This window comes from Lissotriton helveticus, chromosome 6 (genome assembly GCF_964261635.1).
Source record: "Lissotriton helveticus chromosome 6, aLisHel1.1, whole genome shotgun sequence".
NCBI classification, from domain to species: Eukaryota; Metazoa; Chordata; class Amphibia; order Caudata; family Salamandridae; genus Lissotriton; species Lissotriton helveticus.
In genome coordinates, this window is record NC_136067.1 from 1,435,161,476 (window position 1) to 1,435,183,218 (window position 21,743).

The 21,743-nt window shown below is 42.5% G+C and overlaps 1 protein-coding gene across 1 annotated transcript in view; it reads right to left on the bottom strand.

Moving 5' to 3' along the window:
* Positions 1–21,743, bottom strand: part of VNN1 (vanin 1) — a 312,746-nt gene that overhangs the window by 34,620 nt on the left and 256,383 nt on the right. Inside the window, exons 5-6 of the mRNA XM_078649224.1 lie at positions 9,263–9,633; positions 4,656–4,826 (exon numbers count right to left, since the gene is read on the bottom strand). Of these exons, the coding sequence (XP_078505350.1) occupies positions 4,656–4,826; positions 9,263–9,633 (542 nt within the window). The remainder of the gene's footprint in view (positions 1–4,655; positions 4,827–9,262; positions 9,634–21,743) is intronic.

Here is a 21,743-nt window from a genome sequence, read left to right on the forward strand (position 1 = left end):
ATGCTATTCACAAACCTAGAGGGGGCAATCACCTCTTATATCTTTTCTACGGGGAGAGCCACACACATGCAAGTTTATTACATAATAGTAAGTGTGGAAGGGTCTGGGTTACTGTCTTGATTACAGATAATACTTATGACAAAATGGTAGGGGTTAGGGAGGAGCAAGAAGGGGTTTTGGGAAGGCTACGGAGAATTTAGGGAAGGTCAGACAACCACCCACAAAAGAGTAAGCACACTGTTATTCACAAACTGCAAATCTAAAGTTACTACATCCTTAAATTACCCACAACAATAGTAAATGTACCCCAGCTCAATCTCCTACAGAGAATAATGGGAGCAGGGACCTAAACTCAAACCCACAGGAAATAATGTTAAAATAAGTTCATTTGTTTTTACTTTTTTTTAAATATATATATGCATTTTGTTTGATGTTACCATTTTATATATAAATAAAACATTTATGATAACACCATTTTAATAACCTTTTATTTTTTCAACAATGAAGGTTACATTATTTGAATATTTAAAATGAATTCTATACAAGGGGTGACCGGAACTCGCAGGGTTTCACTCCATGAAATTGCGCAGGGTTACATCAAAACTCTGCAAAATTCCACAGGCGTCCACCAGCGGGCGGAAACTATACTATTGCAGATCAATTTAGCACCAGTAGTGCAAGCAGCACTGAAAAATCACCATGTATTGCGCAAGAGCATGGGCCAATCAAATTGATTTTACTGCCTCTCTTGTAGGAAATTTACTTGAGCGGCAGCAAATCTACTAGAATGGCAGCCCACTGACCTTGATCACTCCTGACTGCCCGCTTTAGGAAATTGCGCTAGGGGATGCCAACTTTTGCTTGTGTTCATGCTCTTGCTTGCCAGATCACATTTTCTGAAGCCTCACAGGAGGAAAATTCCGCCATGCAGTGATTGGAAGAACTTGGCCAGAACTCTACTTTAAACAGTAATGTGGAGTGACCAAAAATTTTCCATTTCCACAGACAGAATTAAAGAATCTGTCCACACCTATTCCATACATGATGTTTCATAATGTCTAATGAATAATGAATAAATATTAGGTGAGATTATTTTAATAAATCTTTAAAAGAAAATGTATACATTTAGGCTATGTAACTCAAAAGTAAATTATTAGTTCTGTAGCTTTTTTCATTTTATTCTACATTCAAAATATATAAAAAAAATTACATTTATATATTACATAAACAGATTTTGCTATATTTTTATAAGTTTAATAAATGTTTTTGTTTCGCCGTATACTTTACAATAGGGAGATCTATGACACATGTGAACAATTAATGGTAGTAACTTCATACTTATAAAATGTAATCCCCCCCTCTCTTTCATGGAGTGGAGACATGTAAGTCTGCACTTTGTAGTAAAATTACACTTTACACTCGGAAATAATGAATATACAACAACAGTAAATTTACAAAGTAAAACTCCTTTAACAATTCGACTTTTAAATTAATTTTTAGAATTTAGAAATGTCTTTATTCAGCAATGAAATTCCATGGTAAATAACTCCTCAGTGCCTTATGTCAAATGATATTAGTAGCAGTTCAAGGCACAGGTTCACGCAATTCCTATTGAAAAGACAAGGGGGTCGGTGAAAAGAATGAAAGCGCCAAGGAATGGTCACTTTATTTGTCCTTACTTGCATGCTTAATAGAGTGCTCATTAACTACCAAAAGAGATAATGTTTGCTCTACTCTAACTAGATTGATGACCCGGTTATGTATGATGAATGCTATTTATTCAAGAGTGATTTCTTCTATCTTAATATAGTACATTTCTTTAAGTTTGCATATGCACTTCATTACAACTTTTTGAAACTTGATAAGATTTTTGAGTGCAAAAAGAGAAACAGACAACTTGTTGAATCAATCACAGAGGAGAAACTCTCCACTACTAGGAGGTCAACTCAGGCACTTTAATTCACTTAACATACTCAAGGGAAGACCTTGGTGACTGGGTAGGACATAGTGCTAAAGAGCAGGTTTTGAATCCCTTAAGGGGTATTCCACCTCGGAGCCTTTGCCCCTTTTGCCTGCTGAACCTACACTTCTCATTTAATTACACATAACTGATCACCTTAATCAAGTGTTTTTTAATTCACAGCCGCTTCCCCTCTAAGACCCAAAAGCTGCCAAGGGAAAAGGGCCCACCATGAAAAAATGTGTAGCCTCCACCCTCACTGAATATAACAATGAGTTATTGAGGCTACTGTTGATAACCAACTTTTAACATTGTTTTATTATGTGTTTTTGTTGTTATTGTCAGGACTGCACATGCAAAGGTTTTTATTAATTATCCATACTGATATAATAAAGAGAGAGCCCAAACCTTTGAGGCGGGTAATCTCGGGAACCACAGCACCAATCACAACACCCAATACAGCGTTGGAAAGGGCAGTTGCAGCAGAAGGACATAGGCTATGCAGACGCCCACCATATACATTTAAAAGGTAAAAGAATCGTGCCAGCAAAGTAGTCCCTTGTGGGCGTGTCTGCGTTGTGCTGTGGGCATGTGCTGGGGGCGTGAAAAACGCTGGGGGCGTGTGGTACGTTCCGCCCTTCATGCCATGTCTCATATCGTGCGCTAATCCCACCCTGCTCCCTTTAAATACCCCTGCACCCCATAATCATAACCCTCCCTTACTCCTTAAAATACCCCAACACCCTTAAACTCTTAAGCTTTGGATAGCGTAGGGGTAAAAATTACTATTCCCACTCCAGAGAGTACAACAGTAAGTAAAGCATTGGATACCATAAAAATTAAATATAACATACTTGGAAATAATTTTTATATTTAAATTTAATAATATTTTAATTTTCAAAATACCCATTAATATTTTTTTTTTTAAAGATTTGAATAAATAATTAACAATACATTAACAATAAATATAAATTAATAAATAATAGTTACCAAATAATAAATATTAAGCAATAAAATGCTGTAAAAAACAAACAAAAATTAATAATAATTTATTACCACTTAAAAAACATTAAACAATAAAATTATTTGTATACCAAAAAAGACTTTTTATAACACATTAATTACCAATTATTTACAAATAATTTCCAATAAAAAATTGTTTAATTACCAATTAAATAAATTAATTACCAAGTACTGAAATTAATTACAAATTAAATACATTAATTACCAATTACAAACATTAACTACCAATTACAAACATTAATTACCAATTAAATAAAATAATTACAAATATTAATTACCAATTAAACAATTAATTAACAATTACAATTATTAATTGCCAATTAATAATTAATTATAAATACATAAATTATCAATACCAATAAATAAAAATGATTCATTATTTAATTACAATTAAAATACTTCCCACCCAATTCCCTTATAAACCCACTACCCGCTACAGAACTTAAACGCAAAAATTAATTAAAATTAATTTATAATTCCTAAAAAGTAATAATTAATTTAATATAATTATATTACTTTCCACCCTATTCCCCTACAAACACACAACCCGCTCCGGTACTAAAACATAAAATTGACTTAAAAATAACATTATAAATATATGAAAATAGTTCACAAATAACTAAAAACAAGTAAAATACTTAACAAAAAAGATATAACACATACATATTAAATACATACTAAAATACATAACAATAGTACAAATATCGATATTAGTAACATCAAAATTACTAACATTGATATATTTGATATCGACTTCGATATTACTTACATCAATATAAAAAAATCGATATTACTTACCTTAGTGTCGATATTCTGTCCAACGATATTCTTGACATCGATATTCTTTACCTTCGATATTTCTAACTCGATATTTGTGTAGGTCGATATTTACAACTCGATATTTTGACTGTGTACCATAATATTGCAAGGAAAAATAAAGTAGGGAAACTCGAGTTCACACACTACTGAACGCGCACTCTTAAGTGCATCAGCAGTGGACTCTCAATCGGAGCGTTTCACAGGCCTGTCACAGATAAGAAATGCTATCTAAACGAAATCCTACAAAACAATATACTTCTTGCCGGCAGCAATTTATACCCGGACAACATCGGGACGGCTGCTAGTGCTTAATAAAATTATCTATTTATCTATCTCATTGAGAATGGTTCACCCTGCCCAATATCAATGAGTTTATTGGGGTCTATTAGATTGGATTTAGAGGTTGTTTGTCAACGTAAACACATAAACTCATAATATTTATTGGCAGCAATAATGTCCTTGGTGTTACAAATATATCATTACAATCGATAATTTTATTTGTCCCTTATTTTTCAGAAACTCATTCAACTTTCAATGAGCGTATTTGTCGTCTTTACATTTTGTGTTTTGTTGTATTGTGTAACGACACAATATCCAGCTTCAAACTAAAAATCCTATCGAAAACGAATCAATGTTATGTGTGCCTTTTTTATATAAAAGTAATCACTACCGTTCCAAACAATGCACGGATTGTTAAGGCAAAGATTTCGGTCAGGTGCCTTCTAGATAAAGGAAAAAACTGTTGCAGCCATAAAACAATAATTCCAATAAAATAACTGCTCTTCTATCGAGTTTGCTTTTTAATGAAGCCATAAAATCAATTTGCAGAGAAATTAACAGAAATCTACTTTACCTCAAAGTCTCCAGGAGCCAATTTAATCCCAGTCAGCAAGACTTCTGGAAATACAAAGGGTGTGCCAAACGTGCCACTCAGAGAAAAGGACTTAAATTGGGTTGAACTGGTTTCAACGGCCTCTCCACATGTATCCAAGTGTGTGCTTTTACACTTTAGCAAGGTGCAGATCTGTAAGGAATGGACAAGACATTTCAGGAATAAAACTTGCAGGAACTGTACAACTACTCTTATAGCAAAATGGCTTTGCTGACTTAACACTGTTATGCAGTCTACACATCATTCCTTATAAATCTCCTACTTGTGCTATGATTCTTGATCTCCTAGCGTTTCAAAGCCAATAAATCTATGTTAATGTGTTAATCCACGCCGGCACCCTTGAGCCTGTGTCTCTGTGTTTGACCACATGCTTAAAACCTTTCCTGTACGGTTTGCCAATGTTTTAAGCAGCTGGGTTGTGCACTTTTATGCAAGAGTGTGTATGGGTGTGTATACAAGTGTATATGTATGTGTGTCTCGCACACAATTCATGACTAAAACATATAAAAAGCATGCTACAGTGAACAAAAATGAAACAAAAAGGTTTTTTTTCCTGCATAGAATTAAAGTTAAATGTAAGAAATGTAACTCTTGTTTATCCGGGGTACTTTTGAGATGTAAATTAGGGGCATATTATCAAGCACAGCGTTAAAATTATCGCCACTTTAGCGGCAGGAAACTGGCGCTAAAGCGGCGATAATAGGCTTGATAATATGCCGTAGAGAATTCCCATAGAAGCCTATGTTCACACCAGAACATGGGCTTCTATGGGAATTCACAAGGGCACATTATCAAGGCCATTAACGCCGCTTTAGTGGCAGTTTTCTGCTGCTAAAGCATCGATAATTTTAACGCAGTTGCTTTAAAATATGCCGCCCAATGGCATATGTATCGAACGATTTTTCATTCGCAAACGCTGCGATTCGCAAAAATACAGCGTTTGCAAATGAAAAATCGCTAAACGCGATGTATGATCTGTTTTCTCATCGCAAATTTGCAATTCCTTAATTTTGTGTAAGCATTTAAGGAATCGCAAATTGCGATTCCTTAAATGCTATCTATCAAGCACCCAAGTTGTGCGATTTCTCCTTAAGAAATCACAAAATTTGCGATTTCTTTCACAAATGCACTTTTTTGCATCTGTAAAGGTGCCATATGGTGCACATACATGCCCTTAGGGCATGTATGTTCGCCATATGCGCAAACATGTTCATTTCAGGGGTGCATCAGGGTGTCCTTATGACACCCTTGCACCCTTGAAATTATTCTCAATTTGCGATTCTCAAATTGCGAATCGCAAATTGAGAATGACTTCACATTCATTCCTATGGGCCTCCTGGCCCATAGAAATGAATGGGAAAGTATTTCTTAATTGCGATTTCGCAATTTGCGAATCACAATTAAGGAAGACTAAGAAATCGCCAAAAAATTGCGATTTTCTACATACATCCCTTTTTCCAATTCTCAAATAGCGATTCTCAAAAAATCGCTATTTGAGAATCGCAAACGGGGATTTTCATACATATGCCCCTAAGTCCCTCGTGAGCTGCAATGCACCCACTCCACAAGAGATAGACCAAACAGTCAATAGCATGCAATGAGAGAAATATATACCCAAGGTGGAACTCAACAGTGTTAGTTTTAAATAAGTAGTACCAACAGTTCCTGCTCACATCTGCAAAGGTAAGAAAGACATAATGGACTAAAAAACCTAGGGGAATATTATCAAGCACGGCATTAACATTATCGCCGCTTTAGCGGCAGAAAACTGCTTGATAATACGCCGTATCGAATTCCCATAGAAGCCCATGTTCACACCAGAACATGGGCTTATATGGGAATTCACAAGGGCGTATTATCAAGCCCATTATGGCCGCCTTAGCTGCAGTTTTCTGCCTCTAAAGCGGCGATAATGTTAACGCCGTTTCTGGATAATATGCCCCCTATTTTGTTCTCTTTGGCTATTCCGGAGCTGAAGTTTAGCAGTTAGTTTGCGAAATTCTGAATATTGCAGGGGTTGAGCTCTCCGTGGGTATTTATATTCTAATTTTGCATTTTTATTCTGGTGCTCAGTGATGTTTTGTTTTTTATTGATTTTTAAGTAATCCAACGTATTGTTTTACAGAATCTGCTTTTATTCGTATTGTGAGTTCCTCTATAAAAATATTAACAATGCTAGGAACCTCTGTTTAAAAAGAAATATTACATTAGGTCACAGTAGCCGAAATTACAATTTCCGTGTGGTTTCACACTGCCATTATTATGCAATTACAATTTTTTGGCAAGTTATGGGAACTAAAATGCAGAAGCTGAAATCAATGCATATATCTCTGCATGTTTTCTCGTCACTGAGCCTTTCACTGGGGCTGAATTTGACCTGCTTTTGGAACTGTGCCTAAATGTTACCACATCCAGTAATCCTGGGTATCCTAAAACCTAACATCTTGTAATCTGGATTCATTACAGGGGATTAATGCATGTCTTGCAGTCGGACACTAGAATATAATCTGGTTCTAATTGGCTGACAGAGCTGGATCCCTGAAAAATGCTGCAGAGCCACGAAGGGCACTGAAGAAAACAAAAGTAAATATTGCACACAAAAATACATCTAAAATGCCTGAAAGTAAGAGGAAACTCAGGTGTCCTACACCCTTCCTTTCCTTGATTTGGATTAGGAAAATATCAGTACGGAAAGACTTCAGAAAATGGCTAATATATACTTTTTGATTTATCGGCAGATGATGACGTTCTTTAATGATAGATTGGATCCAAGGTGATTGAATACATTAAAATACGTTTAAATATGTGTAGAATGATAATTTCAATAATGATTTAACATGTTAAAATTCTTCTTGGTCACAGACTAATATTTATGCCGCCTACTATTAGACTGACGGAAGGAAGTCGGTAATGAATGAATCAATGATGATATTTCACTTTTTATTCATCCACCTACTGCTGAATCTGTTCCGCCTAATCTCGAACTTGATGGTCCCACCTGTTTTCCAGGATTTGGCAAAAAGTGTCTGATAGGCATAAAGCTCTGATAGTAGTAAATTTGGTTACCTCTATTATGCTCTATTTTTATTAATGGGGTGGATAAGGCCCTACAAGATATACAAGTGGACGCCGTTTCAGTCGCCAGGAGCCCATTCCCCGTGTTACTATATGTAGATGATGCTGATTTACTGGCAAGGACCCCGATGGCTTGTAGCAACTTATGGACGCCTTTGAGGCCTTAAATACCACAAGGAAATTGGTGGTCAATAAAAATAAAACTTACACCATGATCTGTGGGGCCATGCAAAAGAAATGTAAAACGTTTTTTATGGATAATGCCCTGGTAGCTACTGTCAATACTTTTTTGATAGTTGGGCATTACTTTTGCGGGCAACAGCTCTTGGACACACACAATCACAAATGTTTGGAGTAAGATGAATAGACGTGCCCATGAAATCTTTAGGTTCTCAGCAAAGCTGGGCGCCCGGCCCATTAAAGAAATGTTAGCAATTTACCAACCCAGGGTATTAGCTACTGCCACTTATGGGGCTGGTGTAGGGCGGCATTACAATAGCAATGCACTTCAGACCAAGGAAAGTAGTTTTCTCAAGTGTCTATTGTACTTACCCACCTGTGCTTCCACAGAGATAAGTCATAGAGAGGCAGGGCTACAGCCTTTAGCCGATATAGTCACACTACACCCTTTGTTGCTTTGGTGCACCATTTGGACATGAGACTATCTTTACTAGGTCAATCATTTCTGATTACTTGTCCATGGATGAAGCAATGTGCATTCCCGGGTTAAATTCCATTAACTCAATTTTTTATGATCTGTTTAAGATGGCAATCTAGCCCAACCCCCTACTAGTAACAACACAAACTAAACGGTCCATCAAAGATAATTTCATGACCTTCACAAGGGAAGTTCGGGCTAGATGTGGGGGGGGATATCAACTGTCTTATTTTATTATTCACTTGAGCTGGATGATGCTGTCACAGTTATCTAACTCAAGTTTTAAATTGAACGCACTGTTTTGTATTACCAGATTCAGAGTAGAGATTGTCCACCACGTAGTTGCCTTGCCCACTATGAAGACTATGAAGACTTGTGCACCTGATACTACCCCTTGTGATGGCAACAGTAAGCAAAGCACCATGCACTTTATGTTATTCTGTGATATGTATTCCAATTTTAGGCATTTTTATTTAAAAACTCCTCTTTTGTGCACTAGGTATTAGATCACATATTTCTGCCCTGAATTATATGCTTGAGCTAAATATTAATAGGGTTTGTCATAATGTTTCAATTTTTATCACCAAAGCAATCAATACACATACAATTATTGTTTTATGATGTTATAATGAATTTTATGAAGGAAGTCCTCCACATTTTTAGTCATTTACTTTGCTACTGTTAATAATATATATAGCTATTTCTCTAATCATGTGTCACGATTTTGTCAACTACGTTTATGGTTGTTTACATACAGAATAAAGTTTTGGACGCAAATTAATTACTTTCTTATCAAAGCTTGTATTACGTCTCTAAACTATGAAAAAACTGTTACCTGCAGATAGTATTCGCCTTCAACTTCATGCATCCCATCAAAGGCACCAAGGGCGTAGACTTCATCTTCCCGCTTCTCGACCATGCTGTAGTTCAGATGGCAGCAAAGGTCCTTTTGGCAAGTCGTTTGGCTTCCTTCTGGGTTTTCAAGTGTTTTGAGTGTGAAATTGTCAAAGAAAATAGGTCTTAAAAATTCTGAACTGTTGGTGGAGTATCCTGGGATGCTGCTAGCATATTCCGACCACTGGACAACAGAATAGGAAGGAGAAAGACGAGGATGTGACAAGACTTCTGCCACTACTAGGTGGCCATCCTCCGTTTCTGCATTATAGTAGTATGCTTTAGGACTATCTGGTGCATATATGCCACTCCCTGGAAAAGAGAAAAGGATGATTTCAGATTTTGGTAATGACAATACTTTTCCATTTTCTTTCTTTCTGGACAGCAAAAATAAAAATGTTTGCCCAAGGCATGTCCTATGTTTGTTGCCAAATACATAAGGCATTAGGTTCACTCCAAAAAAAAACATAGAAACATTGGCGTTTGGCAATTTAGACCCATAATACACAATCACAAGTGGTTTATTAAAATCCATTCCCAATAACCAACCGGGAAAAAAGTGTAAGTACCTCAAAATTTTGGTCACTTACTCAAACCAGTAATCACTATGGCTGCTTGTGGTGAGTACTCAGCTGATAAGTGACAAATTATATTAAATACTTAACCATAAAGATGCACTCTCGCTCGTTCTCACTCTCGCTCAGAGAACTGAGCCTATTCATACATTGAATTACTATTTTCAACCCTTCCTTAAAGAGCAGGTGCCAATCCTGATTTGGTCACCTGAATGAACAAGCATAAAGGAAGGAACCTTCATCAGCAGGTGTTCATAATGGCTTCAAGAGCCTTCTTTGAGCACAGCACTCCATCGTCAATGATCAATGAGGGCAGCGGCCTTGCCTGCCTCACTTCCACTCTTACCTAGAGAGCAACCATGATGCGGCACTATCAGTGCACCATCACACATACTGGCCTATCTTATGCCAATACAATGCATGGAATGCAATTGATCTCTTGAATCTATCTTTTTCCTCTCCCGGATGGTCTTACCCATTTCAACAATGACATCATCATGTATGTGTTAGAAACCTATGCCCCTACTGTAGGAGGTGTGTGGGGTCACCATGCCTTGAATACACATTTTGGCCCATGGTAATGCTCTATTACTTACCGGTAATCTTCATTAAATTCAAATTCAAATTCAAATATCTTTATTCGGCACTTAAAAAGATACCATAAAAGTACATAAAAACATTTAAAAACCTCATTAAAATGATTAGGAAAAAAGGAGGGGCATTAAATTCATATCTAAGATTTTCTGTTATCAGACTCTATTTACAGGACGTTACAATCATTTACTTCTCTTGTATTCCTTAGCCTCATAGCCACCTTGATAAAACTTATTATACAAAACAGTGTGTGAGCGTCTGAGGCTTTCTGCAAAAACAGTAAAGCTGCTTTTGCCTGTTTGAATTTAGCTTTTTTGAGAATCCCCACCAGGAACTTACGTCTAGGGGCTGAATAAAATGAACATAACAGTACAAAGTGAAGGGTATCCTGCGGAGACCTACTGTCGCTGCCGCAGGTACCCTTCAACTCAAGTGATAAAGTAAATCCAGAGGGGACAGACAATAAATGATGTAACATATTAAGTCTAAAACGGGTCATATAAAATCTGTCCTGTGCATTATACATCACTGCTAAATATGGTTCCATTCCATGTTCCTTTTTCAGTAAACTGTAGGCCAAAACTGTAGATTTGCGCTTTTCGGTGGCAGGCCTGCTTGTAGATGTCTATTCACCGAACACTTTTTTGACCAACGTCTTATTCTGGGCATTTAGGGTTTCGGGTGCGGTGTAAACATTTTTGCAACCGATTGCCTCCAAGGAATCTTTTACATACTTTATCCATGGGATATGGCTCCCTCTGTCACGATTCAGACAGTCTTTAATGATTTGCCTACTAAGGCCAGCCTCTGGATTAGTCCAGATTTTGATCCAAGCCAGGAGCGGCCTGATCTTTATTCGGTCTTCAATGTAGTGTTCTCCCAGTTCTTCATGTGTAATATAAGATGGGGTACTCTGTGGCACTTTCAGTATCCTTTTAAAGAACTTATTTTCCTCCACCTGAATCTGGTGCATATTCTTATTTGTGAAACCCCACACTTCAGACCCATAGGCTGCTTTAGCGCAGCATATTGACCTGTACAGGTTGAGTACTTGCTCCGGCGACCATCTGCCCAGTCTTCTCCCATAACCCATTATGGCCCCTGATGACGCCACCAATTTTGCCGCGTGTTTATCAGTCAGGGATTTAAAGTCTAATCGCTCATCAAGTAAAATGCCTAGGTAGGAAAAGGACTGGACCAGGCCTATTTTGTAGGAGCCCATCCTATAGACAAATTTCCTGTTTGATCTTACCCCAACTGACATAACATAAGACTTTTCCAGGTTAGCTGACAGGTCAAGTGTGGCCATGAAGTTGACAAATCTTTCGATCAGCCTCTGGAGCCCCCGCGGTGTTCGAGCTAACAACACCGCGTCATCCGCGTAAAGCAGGACGGGCACCGGACGATGACCTATTTGGGGGGAATCCACACTCAATTTGGATAGTTCCTTGTCCAGATTGTTGATATATAGGGAAAATAAAAATGGCGCTAAAATGCAGCCCTGCCACACTCGTACATAGGAATGGTTCGGTCTTACTTCCATCTTGGTTATAGCGGACCGTTGCTGATGTATTCCAGTGTAAGGCCTTAAGGATGTCAACTAGCTCTTGCTCCACCCCTAGGCTTGTCATCAATGCCCATCATTTTTCCCTATTTACGCGGTCGAAGGCCGCGGAAAGGTCCATAAACCCCCAAGTGGATAGCCCCCTTACTGGCAATAGTGTACTTAGCGGTCAGGAGGTATAAGTTCAGACACTTATCAGTGGTTGACCTTCCCTCCCTGAACCCGTATTGAATATCTGTAAGTATTTGGTTATCCTCTGCCCAATCTTGTAGGCGATTTAAAATGGCACGGCCCAACACCTTCGCCGTCACGTCAATTAAAGATATGGGACGATAACATTGGGGGTCATCCCGATTCCCTTTTTTAAAGATTGGTACAATGGTCGCCGAAGACCAAGAGCGGGGCAGCCCTGCCACAACTGCCTCGTTCAAGACCCTCCTGAGAATGGGAGCCCACAGTTCCATATTACTCAGATAAAGATCAGGGGGTATGCCGTCAGGTCCAGGTGCTTTATTTTTAGTTAGCCCTAAGATTGCCAATTCCACTTCTGCCATAGAAAAATGTAGCCGTGCAGTCAATTTTGACCTCTGCCCTTCATCGTGATTTATTTTCCCTGTGTGGTTATACAAACTCTGGAAATGGGTATGCCACTGTTCTGGTAGGATGGTATTCAGAATTTGTGGTGCGCTTGGGTCCTGGAAGCACGGCTTATTTATAAATTTCCAGAACCAAGACAGGTCTCCTCTTTCTGCCGCCTCCCTTAGGTCCTCCCAGGCTTGTCTTTGAAGACTTTCTTTACGGGATTTCAGGGCCTTTTTATATCTCGATCTACAATGGGCAATTCGGGTGTTGTCTCTAGGGCACTGTTTTAGGCTATATTTAAGATCTTTATGTGCCTTGATACACTCTTTGTCAAACCAACGAGATGTAGTGGCTGGTTCGCTTCTTTTAGTGGTCTTTAATAGGCCGTCAACAAGTCGTGCTAGTTCTTCAAATGCGGGAACCACCGTCACGCCCTCGTTGTTTTGGTCCAGGCATACATTTATAGCGTCTAGCCCTGCTGTTACGAAACTCCTATAAAACTTATCTCCGTCTATCTTGGCCCATTTAAGCCTCCTCCCCTGGTCTACCACCTTTTCTATTGAATCTACTCTGCTTGGTGGGTTCTTAAAATTTAGACATTTTAGTTCCATAACCAAAGGGTTATGGTCGCTAAAGATACTATTAATTGCCGTGCTGCTAATCCAGTTTCTTAGTGTGGGAGAAACGATGATGAAATCTATATATGAGTGACAGCCTCTACCCTTAAAGGTTGGGCTAGGTTCCCAACTGCTGCCTAACTCAATCAGGTCCATCGTGTGCACCAAATTGTGCCTTTTTGTCACCTTGTCTATTTCCCACCCCTCTACGGAGTGTACAAAGTGTGGTCCTTTTGCCACTGTGCACCGCGACCAGTCCTTATTCAATGGCCTCAAGTTCCCACAGAGGTGACAATTGAAGTCCCCTGTGAGGATGACGCGCAAGGCAGCTGCTACATTTGTTAGCGATAACTGAGCATCTAAGCGGGAATCCAATTCTTTTATTACGTTTCCTCTACTATTTGTGCCTACCGCATTATACCAATTTACCAATAAAATATTAGTCCCTTTGGAACGGAAGCCTATCGCCTGCATGTTTTTTGAATTCCAATTATGGTTGGACCATACCCCTTGTATGCGGAGGTCTACGTAGATTAGTAGACCTCCAATCGCTCTCCCTGATGAGGACCTTACAGCAGGGACTGGAAAGCATTTAAACCCCTCTATGGTGTACTGATTGGGATCAATCACCCAAGTCTCCTGCAAACATATAATGTGGAAGCTGGTGATTTACTGTCTCCATTCCTGGCATTCATATTTGGCCGCCAAACCTGCTATATTCCAGGATATGACTCTGAGACCATCCTGCCCGTCCAACATATTTGCCCCATCCCCTGATGAACGGGTTTTCCTATCCTCCCCAGCTATTATTATATTATCATTTAAGGCAACTACATTATCTGCATTTGGCCTTACTAATTTATCTGAGGTCGATATAACCCTCATATCTTTCCTACGTGCCTTAAGCTCTATGCACTGTATCCCCCCTTGTTGCTCTAGGACATCCTTCTTACTGGCTCCCATGCTGCTAATTTCTTCGGGGGTGGTGGATATTATGTTTCCCAACCATGCAGGTTGTGGTAGGCAAATTACATCCCAGGAGAGTCAATCCACCTCATCTAATACACAGAACCTATTCCAATGGGCATGCAGTGGGATAGCTGGATCGTATACAGGTATACCCTCCCCAGGTGCTCGCCACTGTTGCACTCTGTTCTGGGGGCCTTAATGATAAACCCTGCTGGCACAGACCCTGTTTGTATACGCTGGTGTCTGGGGTGTGGTGGGATACAAATAGGATAGGTGCAGTGGGTATATTAGGGTGTTTGAGCTGCTTAAGTGGGCATTACATATATAGTTCACTGCAGAGGTGTCCCTGAAATTTATTATAATAATATCTCCTGCCACCGTTTTTAGTCCCTTCCCAATCCACTCCCCTCTTCTGACGGCAAGTATTTTCCCTGAGATATTTGGGGGTAGCGGTCTGTTCGCCTTTAACCATTGCACGCACTTATTTTTTAACTCAGAATGGTTTTTTCTTTTCCCTTCCTTTAAGGGCGGAACCCCTGTTAATACTACAACAAGCAGGGCTTCCGGGGGAGATTTATAGTTGGGAAGCGAGCTGGGCCTGGTTTGTCTGTTATATTTTTGGGCAGAGTATTTTTGGTCACATTATTACTCTCCTTCGGGATGAGTCCTATTTTACCATTTGCAGATATAGGTTTTCCCGCTCCCTGGTGGATGTGGTCATGAGTGATAGTGGTGGTAGGGCAAGTGGATAAGGGATATCGGATGTTTTTAGAAGTGGTAACTTGTGTTCCCATCTTAGTATTTGTTGTGGAGGGGTTAACAACTGGTGCCACCTTATCCCTATGTATGTTATTTGGTATATCCCTTTCCTGCTCGGCCGAAGCTGGAATTGTGGCGGAAGCCACCGGCTTTGCCATTCCTACCCCCCTGTTATTTATTATAGAGGTTAGTTTATCAATCTTTGACACCAAGGGTTTGATATGAGTAATGATAGTTTGTTCCAGACATACCTGTAAGTCGGCTATCATGTTTGCCACCCAACAGGGTATGCCTGGTGTAGTATTAGGTGTTGGTGTCACCAGGTTGTGTTTAGCAGTGTGATTTTTCCCCTTTTTCTTGTTTACTGAGGTTTCTTTATTCCTTCTCGGACCTGTGTTACTTAATCTCGGCTTTCCTGGAGCAAGGGGAGGGTTTAGATCTATAGGAATGTCCTCAGCCACTATGGGGGTCCCTGTGGGTGCCTGTGCGCAGGGGAGCTCAGCGTAAGAAGACGTTAAGCAGAAGCTTGTGTCCAGAAGGTCTGTTACAGCCACTGAAAAGTCCCCTCCTAAATCTTGGATAGATACAGTCGGTGGAAGTGAAAACCTTCTTTCAGTGTTTACAATTGCCGTAGCTACTGCCCCTATAGTTTGTTGCAACATCTTATCTATTGCTGTTAATGTGGGTAGGGGCTGTGGTATGGCAGCTTTCAGTCTGGTGTTTGAACGTAGCGTAGGCATCTTAGCAATTTTGGTCACCTTCCTCATTATTTGATAATCAGTGCTTGTCAGATTTAAGGGGTGTCCTTATCAACTGAAAAATGTATCTTTCTGACTTAGAGAACCAAGCGATATCACCAGGGATTTTTAGAGACACGGGGCTTTGTGACGATGTTAGCAATACCTTTAGATAAGTATGTTGTCCTCACAGCGGTCCATTGGCAAGAAGTTAAGGGGGAGGACCAGCCCAGCCTACTCAGGCCTCTGAGGGCCGTAGAGGGCCCGCCCTTTGCCCTGGCTTAGCCCGGCTGTGCCCGCGCGCGTCCCGCGACGCGGGGGCTCTGACCCCCTTTTGGTGCGCCGCCTGGCGCGAAATCCGTGCGTGGGCGGGGTCAGCCGCGGGTGGCGCTGGGTGTTGTGGTCTCCCCCCTCGGCGGCCGCGCACGAATGACAGAGTGCAGCGGCGGCAGGGGAGACCGGCGAGAGACTGCTACGTGTGTACATGCACCCCTTGTGTTCTTACAGCAGCCACAGACGCGATGGCAAACCAGCGCCGGTGGAGAAATGGTCCCAGGTAGAGCAGAGCAGAGTCCGTCAGTAGAAATATTTTTTCACAAGGGGCACCCGCTCCACATCAGCTCTGACCCCCTTTTGATGCGCCGCCTGGCGCGAAATCCATGCGTGGGCGGGGTCAGCCGCGGGTGGCGCTGGGTGTTGTGGTCTCCCCCCTCGGCGGCCGCGCACGAATGACAGAGTGCAGCGGCGGCAGGGGAGACCGGCGAGAGACTGCTACGTGTGTACATGCACCCCTCGTGTTCTTACAGCAGCCACAGACGCGATGGAAATCTAGCGCCGGTGGAGAAATGGTCCCAGGTAGAGCAGAGCAGAGTCCGTCAGTAGAAATATTTTTTAACAAGGGGCACCCCTTAATCTTCATTACTCCGGGTCCCGTTGTCCTCGTCCCATTCACAACTATGTGGAGATAACCATCTCCCGACAGAAAAAAAGGATCAGAAGAATGCTGGGACACTAACCCCGCCCCTCCCACCAAGAGTACATGAGGGGTACTTACCCAGCATTCCGCCTGAACAACCAAGCCCAAAACAGGAAGGCCGGATGTCTGGGAGGGAGGGCGGGGTGTATGAATGGGACGAGGATAATGGGATCCAGAGTAATGAAGATTACCGGAAAGTAATAGAGCATTACCCCCAGGTCCCTTATGTCCTCGTCCCATTTATAACTGTGTGGAGAATACCAAAGTAGAAAAGCCGGCCTTCCCAAACAAAACAGAAGCCAACGCCGGATTTCAGACCAAGGCAGCAACCGCAGGAAGCAAAAGGCAGAACCGGCAAAACTCCACGCAGAGCCCCCAACAGGAGGGAGCCCCACCAATCCTGGACACACCAAACAAAACAATGGGAGAACATCCAGATGACCAGAACGACAACCCCAGGGATCACCAGAGAAGGGGAGAGCATGGAAGGCAAGAAGAAAACAACAGCGAGGAGGCCACCAAAAGAGAAAGGCCAAGAGCCACCAGGCCACAAGCCAGAACCGGGCAACAGGAGCCAAACCCAGGCACAGAGAACCCATGCCAGCCAAACCCAGGCCCCGGAATGAAAGAAACACCCAGGGGACAAGTGGGACAGAGAAACGCAAAGCCCCAACCAACAAAAACCAAAGTCGTCCCCGGGAACAAAAGGGCCAAGAAGCCCACCAAGGGCAGGACCAAACCAGAAGAGAAGGGAAGCAAATGACCCAACCCCAGAGAGACCAGAGGACAACCCCCTGAACCTCACAAAAGAGCAGCAGGCCTCAGGAGAAAAGGGCCAGCAGCAGCCAACAGTCCACCAGCACCCAGCCCGGAAGGCGAGGCAGAGCCCACGGACAGGGAAAGAGGGAAAACCAAGGCACAGGGGAAGGAAGAACAAGTCTCGGAAGCCAACCCACCAGGCCCCAAGAGATGAGGAAACAAGGCACCAAGGGAACCCGAGCAGCAAGAACCAACAAGGGCAACCAACCAGGACAAAGAGACCTTGAAAAACAAAGAGAAAAAGGGAACCACAGGAACCCCAGAACACAGCTCCAGCAAAACACCTCAACCCCAAACCGGAGGACCCCGAACACCAGAGAAGGAGAGCAACCGGACGGTAAAACGACCCAGAGAACCCAAGACCATAGCAAGGGAACCCTAGAGGAGCCAACATCTACCACAGCCAAGCCCAATCAGAGACAGGCCAGGCAGAGATGACCCCAAACAGCCCAAGCAGAAGGCCGGGGCAAAAGCACAGAGGCCAGCGAGACCGAGGGCCAACAACGCCTAGATGTCCCAAAGAAGCGGGACAGGCCCAAACATCACAGCATGGAACCCCAACCCACCAGGGGAGAGGAAACACAAAAAACAACCTGACCTCAGAAGCAACAGCAGCCAGGGAGGAAAACACAAGCAAACCAAACCCCACAGCCCGTAATTGTCCAATGCAGGGCACGCGCAGGGGACATGCCCCCAGGTCACAACCTCCTATTTACTGAAGGAGGCCTTCTCAGTCTGCCCTGACCCTCCCCTTTCTTTGCTTAATAACTCTCTCACTTTGGGGGTGGTCCCTGACCTTTTCAAATCTGCAAAAGTTATACCTATATTGAAGAAGACAGGGGCTGACCCCTCCCTTCCTACTAGTTTTGGTCCTATTTCTCTACTCCCCTTTTTGGGGAAGCTTTTAGAGAGCCATGTCACCTCCTGTCTAAGCCAGTTCGTTGAGGCCTCTAATTTTTTGAATTCCCATCAAGCGGGCTGCGCACTGGACGGAGTCTGTCATTCTTACGGTTCTTGATGAACTTAGACGTGGCTCCGATATGAATTCTTTCCACGCCTTGGTCCTCCTAGATTTCTTGGCCGCATTTGACACGGTCGACCATACTATCCTGGTTGACCATGTCAAGTGCTTGGATTTCCTCTTTTCTGGGGAACCGTTATCAGGCGGTTCAGCTAGTTGGCTTTTCAGCCATAGCCTGCCCGTCACTTCTGGTGTTCCCCAGGGCTCTTCTCTTTCTCCTCTTCTTTTTAATCTCTATATTCTTCCCCTTATCTTGGCCCTTCACAAACTGGACATCACCGTTTCAACTATGCTGACAATCTCCAGCTTATTTTTAATATCTCATCATCTTCTTCCGCTATACTTAACTTTCAATCTGTTATGACCTTTATCAGCGACTGGATGAGCATGAACCATCTCAAGCTCAATCCAGATAAGACCGAGCTGGTCCTTACTGGTGGTGCCTCTAGTCCCCGGTCTTCTATTTTCTGGCCCCCTTCCCTTGGCTATCCCCTTTCCCCTTCTCACACTGTTAAAAGTCTAGGCATCAAAGTCAGCAGTGATCTTTCCATGCATCACCAAGTCAGCGTGGTGGTGTCCTCATGTTTTCTTAATTTGCGTATTATACGTAAGATATCTAATTTATTTTCTATTGAGGCGCTTAACTTGATCTTGCTAGCTATGGTTATCTCGCGTCTTGGTTATGCGAATGCTCTGTATGTCGGTATACCCGCCTACGAGCTTCGCCGTCTTCAACTCATCCAAAATCAAGCCGCACGGCTAGTCTTTAAGCTTCCTAAATCCTATCACACCACTCCCCTTCTTAAATCCCTTCACTGGTTACCCCTCACTGAATGCTCTTTGTTTAAGCTTGGCTGTCTGACCTTTAAGGCATTAGCTGGATCCGCCCCATCATTTGTCTCCACCAAACTTAAGCCTTACATTCCCACCCGTGATCTTCTCTCCTCCACTAAAAACCTACTACATGTCCCCGCTTCAAGAGGAAGAAACATGGCGGTCGATGCTTTTACTACCTGGCCCCTGCGTTTTGGAACTCCTTACCGCTTACTATTGGAACCACAGTTTATTACATGGAGTTCCACAAACTGTTGAAAACCTGGCTGTTTTCACAAGCTTTTGCTGAGTGAGTAGTTCTTCCCTTACATTTGTCCTTAGCACCAAGAAACCGCTTGGTCATCGAGCACTCAATAAATTCCTTTCAACTTCAACTTCAACAAAACGGCAACCGAGGACACAGCTGGGAAGCCGAAGTCGAAGCCAAGCAACCCACATGACCCGAAGGACCCGAAGGCCCAACCCAAAACCAGGGGAAGGCCAAAAGAAGGGAAGGCCCCAGCAGAGCACAGGCCAGAGAGCAAAAAGCCCCGGCGTCGCCCAAACGAAACCCAACAGGAGGCAAGCAGCGAAAACAGGAGTGGGTGACATACCTAAAAAGGCACAGACAGAACCAAGAGGCCACAACGCCAGGAACACACCACACCCTCAAGGACTGGAACCCGATAGCAGAGGGACCAGACACCCCATAGGCAGAAAAGACACCCGCAAAGAAGTGCCAGGCCACCCTACAAACCTCCAACACAGCCCCACCAGGTAGTCCAGGACTGCAGCAAGAGCTCAACCAGGCAACCCCGAGCAGGTCGCACCAAACAGAAACCAGCAGACCAGCCAAGAACAGGAACCAACAGGGAGGAAGGCCGAAGGCAACAGGCAACCACAAGAAGCTACAGCCGAAGGACAAGCAGAAGCAACCGAAACATGGCCCCCGGAACAACAGGAGTCCAGGGAAAAGCTGAGGCACAACACAGGCAAAAAGAACCACTAGAAAGGGCAGGGACACACCTGCCCCAGAGCAGTGCCTGTGCCATTGTCACAATGGAGGTAGAACACAGGACCCGAATAGAGCCCAACAACAGGCCTCAGCTCTGGAAGAGCCTGCCAAATGTTATGTTATGTTATGTTATGTTATGTTATATTAATAAAATTTATAAAAGCGCACAAATGCCTAATGGTGTCTTGGCGCTGAGGACCACAATAACCTGATGTACGCCTAGCCCCGGAACAGCCAGGTTTTCAAATTTCTCTTGAAGCCAGTTAGGGAACTAGCATTCCTAAGCTCAAATGGAAGAGAATTCCAGAGTTTAGATGTTCAGGAGTAAAAGCCACGACCACCCCAGTGTGAGGTCCGAACTCTAGGCACTGGGGGAACTTTAGCACCTGTCAACCAAAGAAGTCTCGTAGGGTGGTGCCAAGCAAAAAGATTCTGTAAAAACGCCGGACCAGAATGATTCAATGCCTTATAGTCAAGACACAACGCCTTGAATTTAATGCGCTGAGGTACCGGCAGCCAATGAAGATTACGAATATTTTGGAAACAGTTTTATGCCTGGGAAGATTGAGCAGTAGACGTGATGCTGAATTTTGCACCATCTGGAGCTTCTTTAGACACTGCTTCTGCTTATTCAGATACAGCCCATTGCAGTAGTACAATTTGGATTGGATGAGAGATGTGACTACTGTTTTTTAGTGTCTGCCGGAATATAAGATAATATCTTCCTTATTTTCTTTATCAGAAAGTATGAGGCAGAAACAATGGCATTGGTCTGTTGACAGAGCGTTAGTCTATTGTCAATCAGTACCCCCCGATTTTTTACTTTTGCCACAGGTTTGGGGGGGGCACCATCTCTGCCAGCCACCACAAATTACTCCAAGAAGGCTGCATGTTGCCAAAAAGCAAAACTTCCATTTTATCGGAGTTAATTTTGAGGCAATGAGTAGTCATCCAATTGTTGATTGCACTCATGCAGTTTTGAAACTGCTGAAAAGGAGAGGTTTGATGCTTATAAGCTGCTACCACAATCTGGGTGTCGTCGGCATAAGATGTCAAACTAAATCCAAATTCCCGGATCAATGGGGCCAGTTCGGAGATGTAGATGTTGAACAAAGAAGGGCTCAATGAGCTGCCCTGGGGGACTCCACAAGGTAGAATATAGGGGGCTGAAATGAAACCATCAAGTGACACCGTTGATCTCCGATCCATTAGGAAAGAGGACAGCAGAGCCAGCTCCATTTCATCCACTCCCAACTTTTTCAGCCGAAGTTGTAAGAGAGCATGGTCCACCGTATCAAAAGGGGCTGATAGATCGAGAAGCACAAGATCAGCTGTGCCTCCTCCATCCATCACCGCTCTGAATTCTTCGGTCGCCTTAATA